At 42.6% G+C, this 15059-nt stretch overlaps 1 protein-coding gene across 4 annotated transcripts in view; it reads right to left on the reverse strand.

Annotated features, from left to right (window-relative positions):
* Nucleotides 1–1793: 1793 nt before the first annotated feature.
* The window catches only part of DLGAP4 (DLG associated protein 4), a 197329-nt gene continuing 184063 nt past the window's right edge, over nucleotides 1794–15059 (reverse strand). For all 4 annotated transcript variants that reach the window (XM_049868738.1, XM_049868740.1, XM_049868741.1 and 1 more), the window contains 3 exons: nucleotides 3937–4028; nucleotides 3040–3195; nucleotides 1794–2216 (listed from right to left, as the gene is read on the reverse strand). In XM_049868738.1, coding sequence (XP_049724695.1) covers nucleotides 1998–2216; nucleotides 3040–3195; nucleotides 3937–4028 — 467 coding nt within the window. In that variant the 3' untranslated portion in view covers nucleotides 1794–1997. The remainder of the gene's footprint in view (nucleotides 2217–3039; nucleotides 3196–3936; nucleotides 4029–15059) is intronic.

Below are 15059 nucleotides of genomic sequence, written 5' to 3' on the forward strand. Positions count from 1 at the left end.
GGGCTCTATTGACATGTTCAGTGCATGTAACCATCAAGTTGGAAGTAGTTGCCGGGGGGTTCAGAGTGCCCGTCCAGAGAGGCGTGCAAACAGCTGGGTGTGTGGAGGGGTGTGGACTGTCAGGGAGGGTGGCCTCGAACAGCTCATCTTGGTGTCGCAAGTCGTTATTTCTTGTGAGAAGCTGATAAGGTGAAGGTCGTGCCCTCATTTTCCAGATGAGGCAACGGAGAGCTTGGTTTCCTTGCTCAGGATCAGTGCTGGTGTGTGCTCGAGCTGGCATTACCATCTGCTTGATCTCTTGAGTCTCCAAAGAGCTGCCTTTGGGGGGGGGGGGTCTGGGTTGGTCTCCTGGGAGAGCCCATTCCCACCCGCCTCTTCCCAGCCTGCCATCCCAATGCAATAACACCAGGAGCCCTTGGTACACGTGACCTCATTTATTCTCACAACATGCCTGTGAGGTAGGGAGGGGCAGGGACTGTCCCCGTTTTACAGAGGAGGAAGTTGAGGCACACAGAGGTCAAGTGACTTGCCCAAGGTCACAGATGGTGGCCAAGCTGGAATGGGGCCCCAAGGGCAGCCCCAGAGCAGCAAGCGCCGGACAAGAGGATGTCTCCAATGTCATAGAGTCGTATACACAGTATAGAGCAGCCCCTTGCGTGCTGAGCTTGTGGCCTAGCTTGGCCCCTGCGCCAACGGCCTGCCCTTGCCCTCCCCACCCACCCTGCAGACCCGGGCCATTGCAGCTCAGGGCTCATGACACCCTGGGAGTAGGAGTGAGGGGCAGGGGAGAGAGGAGGAGGATTGGGGTTTAAAAAAAAGAAAACTGAGGCTGGGCAGATGGGCCCATGGGGGAGGGGGCAGGGTAGGAGACCAAAAAAATTGAAAAAAAAAAAAAAAAAGGGCTGCTTACACACAAGGTATATATTTTTACACACACTTGTACACACACCTAGATATAGTACATGTAAAAATATATGCTATTCACACACCCACCCCCTGCCGGGTGCCCCGAGAGACAGTGGTGGTGGGCATGGGTGAGCAGATGGGCATTTGTTAAATATACACTCTAAGGGTCTATGTGCATATGTACAGTACGTACAGACACAGCTGCCCCGCCCCTTGGGGACTGTACACAGGCTCGGCCGAGAACAGACAACCCCTTGGAAAATGGGGTCCCTCTCTTGAGTGCACCCTGTCATAAATTTTCTTTTGCTGAAGGAAGGGGCTGGAAAGAAGAAAAAGGCGGGAGTCTGGAGTACAGTAACTGTGGCTTTATCTCTTTTTCCCTCCAAAGACATTTTTAAACCCTCCTCATCTGCTTAGAGAGGCATCACCCGCTGCCACTGCTGAGGGCTGGAGGACAGCAGTGGGAGGTGCTGGGCCCGGGAGAAGGAACCTGCATGTGTGTGTGTGTGTGAGCACTTGGCAACGGAGGTGGGGGTGCATGGCTACCTCTCTGTCCTCTGGGCCCTCAACCACAAAAGAGGCTGAGAACCAGAAAGACCCTAGTCAGATGGTGGCCCCTGTGTGAGCTCTAAAGTGAAAAGAGAAACCCAAGAATGAAAAATCCAAGGTCAGAGGGGGAGTAGCTGGGAGAAGGAGGGACATGGAGGTGCCCAAGGCTGCCCTTGGACTGTCGTCATCTTGTAAACAAGCTAATTTCTCATTAGATAGAACAAGTAAAAAGACCGCAGTCTGGAGGCTGGGCCGGGGAGTGCCGGAGTCCATCTATCTAGTCCACCACGGCCAGCAAGAGGAAAAAAAGTTTTTTGTTTCTTGTTGATTTGTGTGTATGTGTGTGAAGTCTTCATAACCTAAAGCTGGGAGGGACCCAAAAAAGCCAAATTGTGAGCCCTTGTATGCATCAATTTGAAAGTTGGCTCAGGGTCTCTAGGCAATAATCATACTAAAGGTTGAGAAAATTTGTTCCATTTGCATTTAGTTTTTCTGTTTGTTTTTTAATGATGTAAAAATGATTTCCTTCCTCCTTCATGGTCTCAGAGCCGGGTCTGGGCCTCGGGGACGTAAATCTCGATGCTGTCTGCACTCTCTGTGGCTGAGTTCTGCCGCACAGAAGCTGCCCGCTTGGCTGCCAGGAGTCTCTTGCGGGCCTCCTGGCGCTGCTTGTCTCCGGCGTCTGAGGCCTTGTCGCGGCTCACTGCCGGCTTGGATTTGGCTGGCTTCTTTGGGACCGGAGGGGGTGGTTTCTTCTCCTCCTTTAGTAAGACAGTGAGCAGGGAACAAAAATAAAATAAAGGTGCCACATTTTGTGTGACACTACCCAACTATATGCTGGCAGCTGAAGTCTCTACCCCAGCCTCCCCGCATCGGCACAAGCAACACAAATTTGGAATCAGGAAGCCAAAAGAAGCAATGATAGTGGGAACAGCACAAGGCATAGGCGCAAAAGGCAAGCTTAGACCCCTAGAATGTTCTACCAGGAAGGCCTGGACAAATCACCTGTTCCTACCCTTGCTTGGAACCACTGGGAGTCTGAGTCATCCAGCTAGAGATGGGCCTTAAATGCAGGGTTCTTGACTCCCATCCCACATCTCACATGCTATTCTAGGGGATTAGAGCTTAAAGGGGCCACTATCCAATAACTACAGGGGTCATTGGGTTGTTCTACTGTTTTACAGAAGAAAGCCTGAGCCTCAGGGCAGAGGCTGGCAGAAGTAGGCTCAGCCCCAGTACTCCCAGCAGCATGGTCCCAGGAAAAGGATCATTTTGCTGCCTCCAAGGTACCAAAAGCCATGTCTAGGTTAGTACCCAATGGTGTGGGCATGTGTCTCCCAGGATCCCCATTTTCTGAACATGCAGGGCAGGATGGCATGCTTCAGGGGGCAGCCTCAACTACACAGAGCAAGCGGCATGCTGGACAAGTGCCAAGCATGGACCCCACGCATTGATGGATGCGAGCCCCCAGCTCAAAGACGACACACGGAGAAGGGAGCCAAGCAGCACTGACCGATGTGGGCAGCGTTACTGCCGACCAGGAATTTGTCCCTGGACTTCCCCTCCGCACTGCTCCATGCTCACCTTCCTCTTCTCGGGGGTCTCCACCAGCTGCCAGCTGTTGGCCTTGAGGTGGTAGAGCTCGTCAAACTTCATGCTGATGTCCTCAATGGACAGCTGCAGCAGGTCCCAGAACCCTGCCAGGTCCTGGGCTGTGGGACGTGGGTTGGCGTCGGGGTTCTGTGGGGCAGATGGAGATCAGTGGGGCTAACACAAGGCAGAGGCTTGTCCTGCACTCTACCCCACACAGGACCTCCCTGCCTGCACTGGTTTACATATACGTGGCCCGAGGCCATGGCCACGCCACCACTCTGGGTTATTAGAAGGAAGGCTCACGTATGCACTGGGTCCCTAATGCACACCAAGCAGACAAATGTTTTCGTTTACAGGGAGGTTAACAGGACAGATGGTTCTGCAGCAAGGCGGGGAAGCCAAGATTCGCACCCAGGTGGGTGTGGTTACAGAAGCTAAGTCAACACAGTGCTCATTACTGACTGTCCAAAGTCAAACCCCTAAGGGTCCTGGAGACATATGAACTCCCTCCTCTCCCAAAGTACACAGACTGGGCTAGCTGAAGAGCGCCTCCCCTGGGAAAAGCTACCTTGCTTCTGGCTTAACCTATTGCAAGCCCTCCTAACAGGTAAAGGTGAGGGAGTAGAAAAATACCACATCTAGTCTTTAGTTATTACCTTGAGGGTATTCTTAGACATAGGTTATGGTTTTGTTTGTTACATTCAGTGATTTTTAATTTTCATGCAGGGTTTAATTTCTATATATAAAGGCAGCAGAGATCTGAGAGGTCAATTTCCTGGGCCCTTTGTTGTGCTAGGCAGTGCCGACACACAGGCCAGTCCAGCTGGTGGGATCTGGCCGGCAGCCAGTCTGGAAGCCCCACTGTGGAGGAAGAAGAATCACACTTACCAAGTTTTGCTCACAGAGGCCCCGGAACTGCTGGAACTTCTGGGACATCAGTAGCTGGGCACTGCCCACAGCACTGAGGACTTTTCCTAAGACTGAGAAGGAAAGGGAAGAAAAAGACTGACTTAGCAGAGCACAGGGTTTGCTGGGGTAGAAGGGGGATCAGGTCATGGCTTTCATCTCCTACTTCCTTAAAATAAGATCAAATGCCATCACCAAATGATGATTTGTATTCTATCTTATTGTGAAACATACCAATAACACAGATAAAGTAAACCCCATCCTCTAGTTCCTAAGAACACTTTTATGGCAGTAAGTTTGGGGGGGAAAAAAAATTTAAATGGAAAAACTGAAGCAGAAGTTAAAAATCTTAAAAAGGATCTAGGCCTAGATAGTTTTATAGGTGGAATTCTATAAAACCTTAAAATAAACAAAAAAAACCCATTGTTGTTAATTCTGACTCATAGCAACCCTACAGGACAGAGTAGAACTGCTCCACAGGGCTTCCAAAGAGCAAATGGTGGATTCATACTGCTTACCTTTTGGATAGCAGCTGAATGCTTAACCACTGCGCCACCAGGGCTAAAACTTTAAAGGAACAGATAAACCCTATCTTATATATTCAAACTGTTCCAGAGATTAGGTACATACAGAAAATGACAACTCATTTCAGGAGCCCTGAAGAGGAGACAGGACACACCAATAACAGACCACTTTCATTATGAACATAGATGTAAAGGTCTTACTTATAAGATCTAACTGAAAGACACTAAAAACAAACAAAAACAAACCTTTTACCATTGAGTCAATTCCAACAGAGCAACCCTGTAGGACAGAGCAGAACTGCCCCAAAGAATTTCCAAAGGAGCTCCTGGCGGATTTCAACTGCCAACCTTTTGGTTAGCAGCTGTAGCTCTTAACCACTATGCCACCAGGGTCTAAATAAATGGAGAGACGTACCATGTTCTTAGAAAAAGCTCAATTCATAAAGATATTAATTTTCTCTATAGATTTAATACAATTCCAGTAAAAATTTCAACATGAAATTTGAAAAGCTGATTCTAAAATTTATATGGAAGAGCAAAGAGCCAAATTGGCCAAGACACTCTTGAAGAAGAATCCAAAAAGACAAATCACAAACTGAGAGAACATATCTACAATCCATATGACACAAAGGTCCAGAATTGTCCTTCCAATTATCAAGACTCACTATATAGTTACAATGTGACTGACCTAGGGAAAGACAAAACAGAAAGTTTAGAAACATATCTACACATATAGGGCAACCTGATAAGTGTTGGAGCTGGATCTGAGATCAGCAGGGTAGAGACGAACATTTCAATGTAACTATTCAATAAGAAAAAATAAAAATAAAGCCTTGCCTCACCCCAAACAGAAAAATCAACTACAGTGGGATCAAGGACTTAAATGTGGAAGGCAAAACTTGAAAACTTTTGAAAGAAAACAGTAGCATATTTTTTTGACCTTGTGATAGGGAAAGGTTCCTTAAGATAGACAAAATGCAAACTGTAACAGAAAAGACTGATAAATCTGACCACACTAAAATTAAGAATTTCTGTTCATCAAAAAATACCATAAACAAAGTGAAAAGACAAGTCACAAACTAGGAGAATATACCAGTGATACATGTAACTGACAAAGGTCCAGAATCTAGAATATATAAAGACTGCCTGGGAGGCACGAAGAAAAAGACGACCCAGTAGAAGTGCTCGGCTGCCAATGGAAAGGTTGGCGACCAGTGACTCCACGGTACAAATGATCTGGTGATCTGCCCCTGTACAGATGACAGCCTAGGAAACCACCCTACAAGGCACTCTATCTTATAGGTTGGTTGGTATGTTTTGGAATCGACTCGAAGGCACACAACAATAACAGTAGAAAAATGAGCAAAAGACATTAACAGGCATTTCACTGAAAGGGAAACATAAATGGCTAATACGTATAAAGATGCTCCACTTCACTAGTAACCAGTGCAATGCACGCTATGCTCATTATTTCATACCTACAGACTGGGGCAGGAAAAGAGCCTCTTACATACTATTACACAGTGCTCATGGCGGTATAAATTGGTATAACGCTCTGGAGTGCAGTCTGGCCCTTTACTGTAAATCTGAACATCTGCACACTCTATCCACATACCTAAGCATTTTTACTCCCAAATATGTACCATACAGAACTCTTGTACACCTGGAGACACAGTAAAAAATGTCCATAACTACCATTATAAAGGTGAATGAATGCTTTCCCGATAAGATCAGGAAATGAGACAAGGGTGCCCACTCTTGCCACATCTGTTCAACATTGTACTGGAGGTTCTGGCCAGGGTAATTAGGCAAAAAAGAAATAAAAGGTATGCATATTGGAAATAAAGAAGTAAAACTCTCTCTACCTGCAGATGACATGATCCTGTATATAGAAAATTCTAAGGAGTCCAAAATAAATAAATACCCCAAATAAATACCCTAAAACAATTAGAACTAATAAAGGAGTACAACAAGGTTGCACAAGGTTGCAAGATACAAGATCAGTATACAGAACTGAACTATATAATAATGAACAATATGAAACTGAAATTAAGAAAATTCCAATTATATCAAAACAAAATAGTTATGAATAAATTTAGTAAAATAAGTGTAAGATTTATACACTGAAAACTGCAAAACATTGTGGAAAGAAATTAAAAAGACCTAAATAAATGTATTCTCTGTTCATGGACTGAAAGGCTTAATATTATTAAGATGGCAATATTCAAATTAATCTGAAGATTCAATCTCTATCAAAATTCCAGCTGGCTTTTTTGCAGAAGTTGACAAGCTGATCTTAAAATTCATATGGAAATGTAAGGAACCCAAAATAACCAAAACAATCTGGAGAAAGAACAAAGTTGGAAAACTTGATGATTTCAAAACTTATTACAAAACTACAATATCAGAGCAGTGTTCTTCTACTGGCATAAAGACAGGTCAGTGGGCTAGAAATCAGAGTCCAAAGTCAAACCCATCCATGGTCAACTGATTTTTGAGAAGTGTGTCAAGACCATTTAATGGGGAAAGAATAGTCTTTTCAACAAATAGTGCTGGGACAACTGGATATCCACATAAGAAGTAGGAAGTTGGGTTGCTACTTAACACCATATAAAAAAATTAACTCAAAATGGATAAAAATTCTAACTGTAAGAGCTAAAACTATAAAGCTCTGAGTGACCTTGAATTAGCAATGGTTTCTTAGAGTTGATACCAAATGCACAAAGGAGAAAAAGATAAACTGGACTTCATGGAAATCAAAGAGTCAAATACGCAGATTAAAAAATGGACAAAGGATCTGGAAGGACTTTTCTTCACAGGCGACATACAAATGTCCAACAAGCAGATGAAAAGATTCTCAACATCATTAGTCAAAAGGGGAATTTCAAATCAGGACTTCAATGAGATACCACTTTATATTCACTAAGATTACTGTAGGAAACCCTGGTGACATAGTGGTTAAGAGCTACAGCTGCTAACCAAAAGATTGGCAGTTTGAATCCACCAAGTGCTCCTTGGAAATCCTATGGGGCAGTTCTGCTCTGTCCTATAGGGTCTCTGTGAGTCAGAATTGACTTGACAGCAATGGGTTTCATTGTTTTTTAAGATGACTGTAATCAAAAAGAGGGAAAATAAGTGTTGAGGGTGTGGAGAAATTGAAACCCTCATATACTGGTGGGAATGTAAAATGATATAATCACTGTGGAATACAGTTTGGCAGTTTCTCAAAAAGTTAAATATAGGACTACCATACGACCCAGCAATCCCACTCCTAGGTATATACCCAGAAGAACTGAAAGCAGGGACTTGAAAAGATACTTATATACCTTATGCTTATAACAGCACTATTGCCAATAGCCAAAAGATGGAAACAACACAGACAGCCATCAACAGATGAATGGATAGACAAAATGTGGTATATTCATGCAACAGAATATTACTTGGCAATAAAAAGGAAGTACTCGCACATCCTGCAACATGAATGAACCTTGCAAACATTATGCTAAGTGAAAGAAGCCAGACACAAAAGGCCATGCCATATATTGTATGATTCCATTTATATGAAATGTCCAAAATAGGCACATCCATAGAGACAGAAAGATTAGTGGTTGCCAGGGGCTGGTGAAGGGAAAATGGGGAGTGACTGCTCATGGGTACAGTGTTTCTGGGAAGATGGAAATGTTCTGGATTAGTGGTGATGTGCACTGAGTTGTACATTTTAAGATAGTGAATCTTGTGTGAATTATATCTAAATTTTTTAAATTGGCAAAAACTTTTTAAAAGACTACATTTTTTTAGCCTTTCTTGCAGGTCTAGAGATGAGTAGCTATAAGTATAAATTCCGGGCCAGAAACAGCTCTCCGGGGTCTCTAATGACCTCCATATTTCTAAATCTCACCGGTGCTCATCACTGGCATTTCACACAACTGATTGTCTCTTCTTCTTGAAACCTTTATTCAGTTGGCTTTTCTTGTATCTCACTGGTCCGTCCTCTAGTCCCAGAGCATCTCAGGACTCAGTTCTTGGATAGCTTTTCTTCTCTATTGTTTAGGCAATCACATCTCATTTTTGGCCTTCATCTATACTCTGAAGACTCCCAAATTTAATTTTCAACCTGGACCTCTCCCTGGACTTATATAGCCAGTTGCCTGCTTGACTTCTCTACTCAGTTGTCTAATAAAGCATATGAAATTGAACATGTCCATAACAGAACTCCTGACTTCTCTCCTGATACCTACAGCTCCTATAGTCTTTTCCATCTCAGTGGTAACCTCCATCCTGCTTGTCACTCAGACTCCAAACCATTTTTTACTCCACTCCTCCTACCGTGTTACCTAATCCATCAAGAAATCCTGTTCTAGGAAAGCAATAGGAGGCAGGCCCCAACTTCTCATAAAAAGACCAGAGTTAATGGTCTGACTGAGACTAGAAGGACCCTGGTGGTCATGGCCCCCAGACCTTCTGTTGCCCCAGGACAGGAACCATTCCCAAAGCCAACTCTTCAGACAGGGCTTAGACTGGACAATGGGTTGGAGAGGGATGCTGGTGAGGAGTGAGCTTCTTGGATCAGGTGGACTATTGAGACTATGTTGGCATCTCCTCCCTGGAGGGGAAATGAGAGGGTAGAGGGGGTTAGAACCTGGTGAAATGGACATGAAAAGAGAGAGTAGAGGAAGGAAGCGGGCTGTCTCATTAGGGGGAGAGCAATTGGGAATATGTAGCAAGGTGTATATAAGTTTTTGTGTGAAAGACTGACTTGATATGTAAACTTTCACTTAAAGCACAATAAAGATTAAAAAAAAAAAACCCTGCTCTAAGGGTCTGGGGTCCGGGGACCACGGTTTTGGGGGACATCAGGTCAATTGGCATAACAAAGTTTACTGAGAAAATGTTCTGCATCCCACTCTGGTGAGAGTGGCATCTGGGGTCTTAAAAGCTAGTTAGTGGCCATCTAAGTTGCATCAACCGGTCCCAACCCACCTGGAGCAAGAGAAAATGAAGAAACCAAAGACAAGAGGAAAATATTACCCCAAGAGACCGAAAGGGCCACATAAACCAGAGACTCCATCAGCCTGAGACCAGAAGAACTAGATGGCGTCTGGCTACCACCAATGACCGCCCTGACAGGGAACACGACAGAGAGTCCCTGACAGAGCGGGAGAAAAATGGGGTGCGGAACTCAAATTCCAGTAAAAACAACAGATACTAAATGGTCGGACTGAGACTGGAGGAACCCCAGATGACATGGCCCCCAGACTCGCTGCCAACCCACAACTAAAACCATTCCCAAAGCCAACTCTTCAGACCAAGATTAGACTGGACTTAAAACATAAAATGATACTCGTGAAGAGTCGCTTCTTTATTCCAGTACATACATGAGACGAAATGGGCAGCTCCTGTCTGGAGGTGAGATGAGAATGCAGAGGCAGACAGGAGCTGGCTGAATGGACCCGGGAAATACAGGGTAAAAAGAAGGAGTGTGCTATGGCATTACAGAGGGAGCAACTAGGGTCACGTAACAATGTGTGTATAAATTTTTGTATGAGCTGTAAACTTTGACTTAAAACACACACACACACACACACAAAAAAAAACTGTAAGCATTGAGAGCACAGCTGTCTCTTAAAATTGTCTAAGATCCCTGGACGCCCTGCTAACTCAGAACTAAAGCCGCTCCCAAAGTCCACTTTTCGCCAAAGATTAGATAGGCCTATAAAACAAACAATAACATGCATGAGGAACGTGTTTCTTAGTCCCAACAACTCATATGAGACTAATGGGCAACACTTGCCCCAAAGTGAAAATGAGAAGGCAGGAAGGGACAGGAAAACTGGACAAATGGACACAGGAAAACTGGACAAATGGACACAGGAAACCTGGGGCAGAAAGCGGAAGAGTGCTGACACATTGCGGGGTGCACCCAATGTCACAATTTGTATATAAATTTTTGAATAAGAAACTAATTTGCACTGTAAACTTTCACCTAAAGCACAATAAAGTCAAAAAAAGAAATCCTGCCCTATCTTCAAAATATATCCAGAATCTAACTGCCCCTCCTTCCTCAAAATCTCCATGGCCACCACTGTCTTCTCTCACCCAAATTGTTATATCCTCCTAACTCACTTCCCAACTTCCATTTGTCCCCCTGCCCCTCATTGCCCCAAGTCTTTGGAACAGAGAAACCATATTAATCCTTTAAAAAAGAACATCAGATCGCAGCCCTCGAAATCTTCCAGTGAGTTATCTTCTTAGAGTAAAAGCCAAGCCTTTAACAATGGTCTCTGAGGCTCTGTGTGATCGGGCTCTTCATGCCACTACCCTGACTTCATCTCTTATCACTCTCCTCTAGCTCACTCTGCTGCAGCCACATTGGCTGCCTTCTGGAGGCCTTGAACATGTACAGCACTTGCCTCCTGCTGTTCCCTCTGTCTGGAAGGCTTCTCCCCAGATCTCTACATGGCTTCTCTCCCTCCAAGGTCACCTTATCAGAGAGGCCTTCTGTGACCACTCTGAGTAGGACAGCAACACTGTTCCCACCCATGCAGCATTCACTATCCTGTTTACTGTGTTTATTTTCTCTGCTGCACATAGAACAATCTTGCATATTAAATTACTTATTTAACTGATTTAGTTTTCTGTCTCTCCCTAAAAGAATGTAAGCTCCATGAGGGCAGGGACTTTGTTTTTGTTCACTGCTGTATTCTAAGAAGTTAGAACAGTACCTGGCACATGATAGGTACTCAGTAAGTATTCACTGCATGAAGGTAAGGACTGAAAGGACACCTATTATAATCCTGGTAATTCCACACTGTCCTGGAGGTCCTTGTCATGCAGTTAGACAAGATATGCATGAGACATGGGACTAGAAAGGGAGGCCATAGATTGCCATTATTAATAAAAAGGTACACCTGAATGTAAGGAAAATGAAAATCTTCACAACTGGACTGATAAATGACACGGAGTAGAGGAGAAACTGAAGTTGTCACTGAAACTGTCAATGATTTCATTCTACTTGGATCAACAATCAACATCCACGGAAGCAGCAGTCAAGAAATCAAATGATGTACTGCACTAGCGATGTACTGCACTAGCGATGTACTGCACTAGCAAATCTGCTGCAAAAGACCTCTTTAAGGTTTGAAGAAGCAAAGATGTCACTTTGATAACTAAGGCACATCTGATCCAAGCCATGGCTTTTTCAATCGTCTCACATGCAAAAGTTAGATAATGAAAAAGGAAGCCACGAGAGCAAGTGATGCTTCTGCACTGTGGTGCAGGTGAAGAATATGGAATATATATTATCAAAAGGGTGAACAAATCAGTCTTAGAAGGAATACAACCAGAATGTTCCTCAGAAGTAAGGATGCTGAGACTGTGACTCACTTACCTTGGACATGTCACCAGGAAAGAGCAATTTCTAGAAAAAGACATCATGTTTGACAAAGCAGACAGCCAACAAAAATGAGGGAAGCCCTTAATGAGATCAGCTGACACAGTAATCGCAACAATGGACTCAAATGTACAAATAAATATGAAGATGGCACAGGACCAGGCAACGTTTTGTTCCGTTATATATAAGCTCGCCGTGAGTCTGAGTCAACTTGATGGCAACTAACAATGACAGTCATGGAGAAATTAGTCACACTTGACTGGAAGGATATAAAAAGAGATCTGAGTAAACAGCACTAAATTTTATTCATGGCTGTGAAGACTCAGTATTTTAAAGGTATCAATTTTTCCCAAATTAATCTATAAATCCACTCCAGTTCCAGTCAACATCCCAGCAAATTTTTTTTCTGAGGAATCTCACAAATTAATTCTGAAATTAATATTGAAAAAATGAAAGTATAAGAATACTTTCTCTTTTGTGGGGGCGGTAAAAAAAGCAGGGGAAGGGGGAATTCACCCTGCCAGGTATCAAGGCATATTCCAGAGCTATGGTAATTAAAATTGTATTAACACAAAAATAAAAGAACAGGAGACAGCCCAGAAATACACCCATGCACGTGCAGAAATCTGACAGAGGTTATGATTGACTAGCATCACTAATCGGTGGGCAAGGCAGAGACTCTTCAATAAACAGTGTTATGACAGGTGGTTTTTCATACGAAAAAAATGAGTGCTAGAATGCACACTATAAAACGAAGATGGATGAAACACCTAAATAAGAAAACAAAAACAAAAAATAATCAAAATGCAAATATTTGAAACCAGTAAAAAAATTTTATGCCGTTGAGACATGGAAAGTGTTCTGAAGACTCAAAGGCATGAGACATTTACAAAAAGATGAATAAATATGAATCTATCAATATTAAAAATTATAGTGATAAAAGATATCATTAATTTTAAAAGACAAGCAACAGTGTGGAAGAAAAAATATAAATAGTAAGTATCCACATATAATAACAAGTATCCACATATAGTAAGTATCCACATATAATAACTAGTATCCACATAGTAAGTATCCACATATAATAACAAGTATCCACGTATAGTAAGTATCCACATATAAGGACACAGTGTAAGTATCCACATATAACGCGAACTACAAATTAAACAATGAAGATGTGCAGAGCTCTTCCGGTAACCAAGTAAATGCAAAATAAATCAACCAGATACAATTTTTCACTCATCAAATAAAGTTTGACAGGGTTAAGTCAACGATGATCCTAGGGAAATATATAGCAATTTTCAAACATTGTTGGTGTAAAGATAAACTGGTATAACTTCTTTGGAAAGCAATTAAGGAAAGCAATTAAGCAGAACTGATTAAAATGTAAAAGGTGTGTTCCTTCCCACCCAACAGCCTGTCCGAGGTACCTACCCTAGAGAAATTCTCTCACGTGTTATACTCAGGGAGACATGCACCAGGATGCAAGATTGAAAATATTTAAATATCCATTATGAGGAAAATGGACAAAGAAAATGTAGTATATGCATATGATTGACCACTCTACAGAGTTTAATAGAAATGAGCTAAAGCTGTGTGTATTAAACTAGACAGAACCCCCAAAACACAACGCTGAGTAACAGAAATGTTTGAGAATCAAACCCACTTCATCACCACCTTGCCGTTAAGGTGTCTGAGTACCCCAGGCTTGCTCTCCTGATCTCTACTGTTATCTGACGGCTACGCAGCACACGGTGCTTAGGCAGCACCTGAAATGCAGCTTGTCTCAATCAAGATGCGCTGTAAGAGTAACATGCACGCCGGGTTTTGAAGACTTAGTATGGAAAGGAATGTAAGACATCTTATTAAGAATTTTTATACTGAATATATGTTGAGATAGTACTATTTTAAACATATTGAGTTACCTAAATTATTGATTACATTTTACTTTTCACATGTGGCTCCCAGAACATTTAAAATCAGACATGTGGCTCACATATTTCAGCTGGACAGTGCTGCCCTAGATGCTCTGAATCTGGGCCACCAGGCAGTGTGGAGGGCAACGGCTGATGCTGTGGATTAAATGACAGCCTGCAAGCTCTCTTCCTCTGCCTGGTCAGCAACCCGACACACGCATGCTCCCCAGAGAAATGGCAAGATTCCTTTCTGAAGGGTATTTGGGAAGATTCTCAAGAAAAGGTAATATTCAAGGTCCTCTCTCAAGGAAAGGGCCTGTCATCCAGTTACCTAGAGCAGGGATTCTCTGGGGTTCTCAGGACCCCAAGGGGTACATGGATATTCAGGATGTTCTTAAACTTGGATGGGCAACAAACTAGTTTCGTTTAATAACAGTACCTGTGACTTTGTCGCCAACAGAAATCACAGATGTCATATCACGTTACAGTTGTCACGGTTATCTTGAAATACTGTTTGTGGTCATCAATACTTTAAAATTATACTAATTAGACTCACTGCTAGATCTTGTTACTTAATGTGTTAACAAGTACATATATTGCTATATCACAAATTTATTTAAAATTGTGATAACTGTGTATTAATGTAATTGGTTTCCTTTGTAATTTTAATGTAATTATTATTTTATGTATTTAAACCTATGATTCTGAAAAAGTATCCAGAGAAGCCCACCTTTTGACAAGGCTGCCATCATAGAGCTTCCAGTCAACCTTCTCAAGTCCCTCAAACTTTTTTTATCCTAATTTTAATTTTTAGTAAATTAATGTATGTTCATAATTTAAAAAACCAAGTGAAAGCACAAGCAACGAAAGAAAAAATTAATTGGACTTCATCAAAATTAAAAATTTTTGTGTATCAAAGGACACTATCAAGAAAATAAAAAGACAATATACAGAATGGCAGAATGTATTTGATAATGGTCTAGTATCCAGAATATATGAAGAACTCTTACAACTCAGTATTAAAAAGACAAACCCAATTAAAAAATGGGCAAGGGACTTGAAGAGGCATTTTTCTCCAAAGAAGACATACAAACGATCAAGAAGTACCTGAAAAATGCTCAACATTACTAGTAAGGAAATGCAGATCAAAACCACAATGAGATACCACTTCACGCCCACCAAAAAAAATAAAACATGGCTGTGGAGTCAATTCCGCCTCATAGTGACCCTACAGAACAGAGTAGAGCTGCCCCATAAGGTTTCCAAGGAGCAGCT

This window comes from Elephas maximus, chromosome 25 (assembly GCF_024166365.1).
Source record: "Elephas maximus indicus isolate mEleMax1 chromosome 25, mEleMax1 primary haplotype, whole genome shotgun sequence".
Classification (NCBI taxonomy): domain Eukaryota; kingdom Metazoa; phylum Chordata; class Mammalia; order Proboscidea; family Elephantidae; genus Elephas; species Elephas maximus.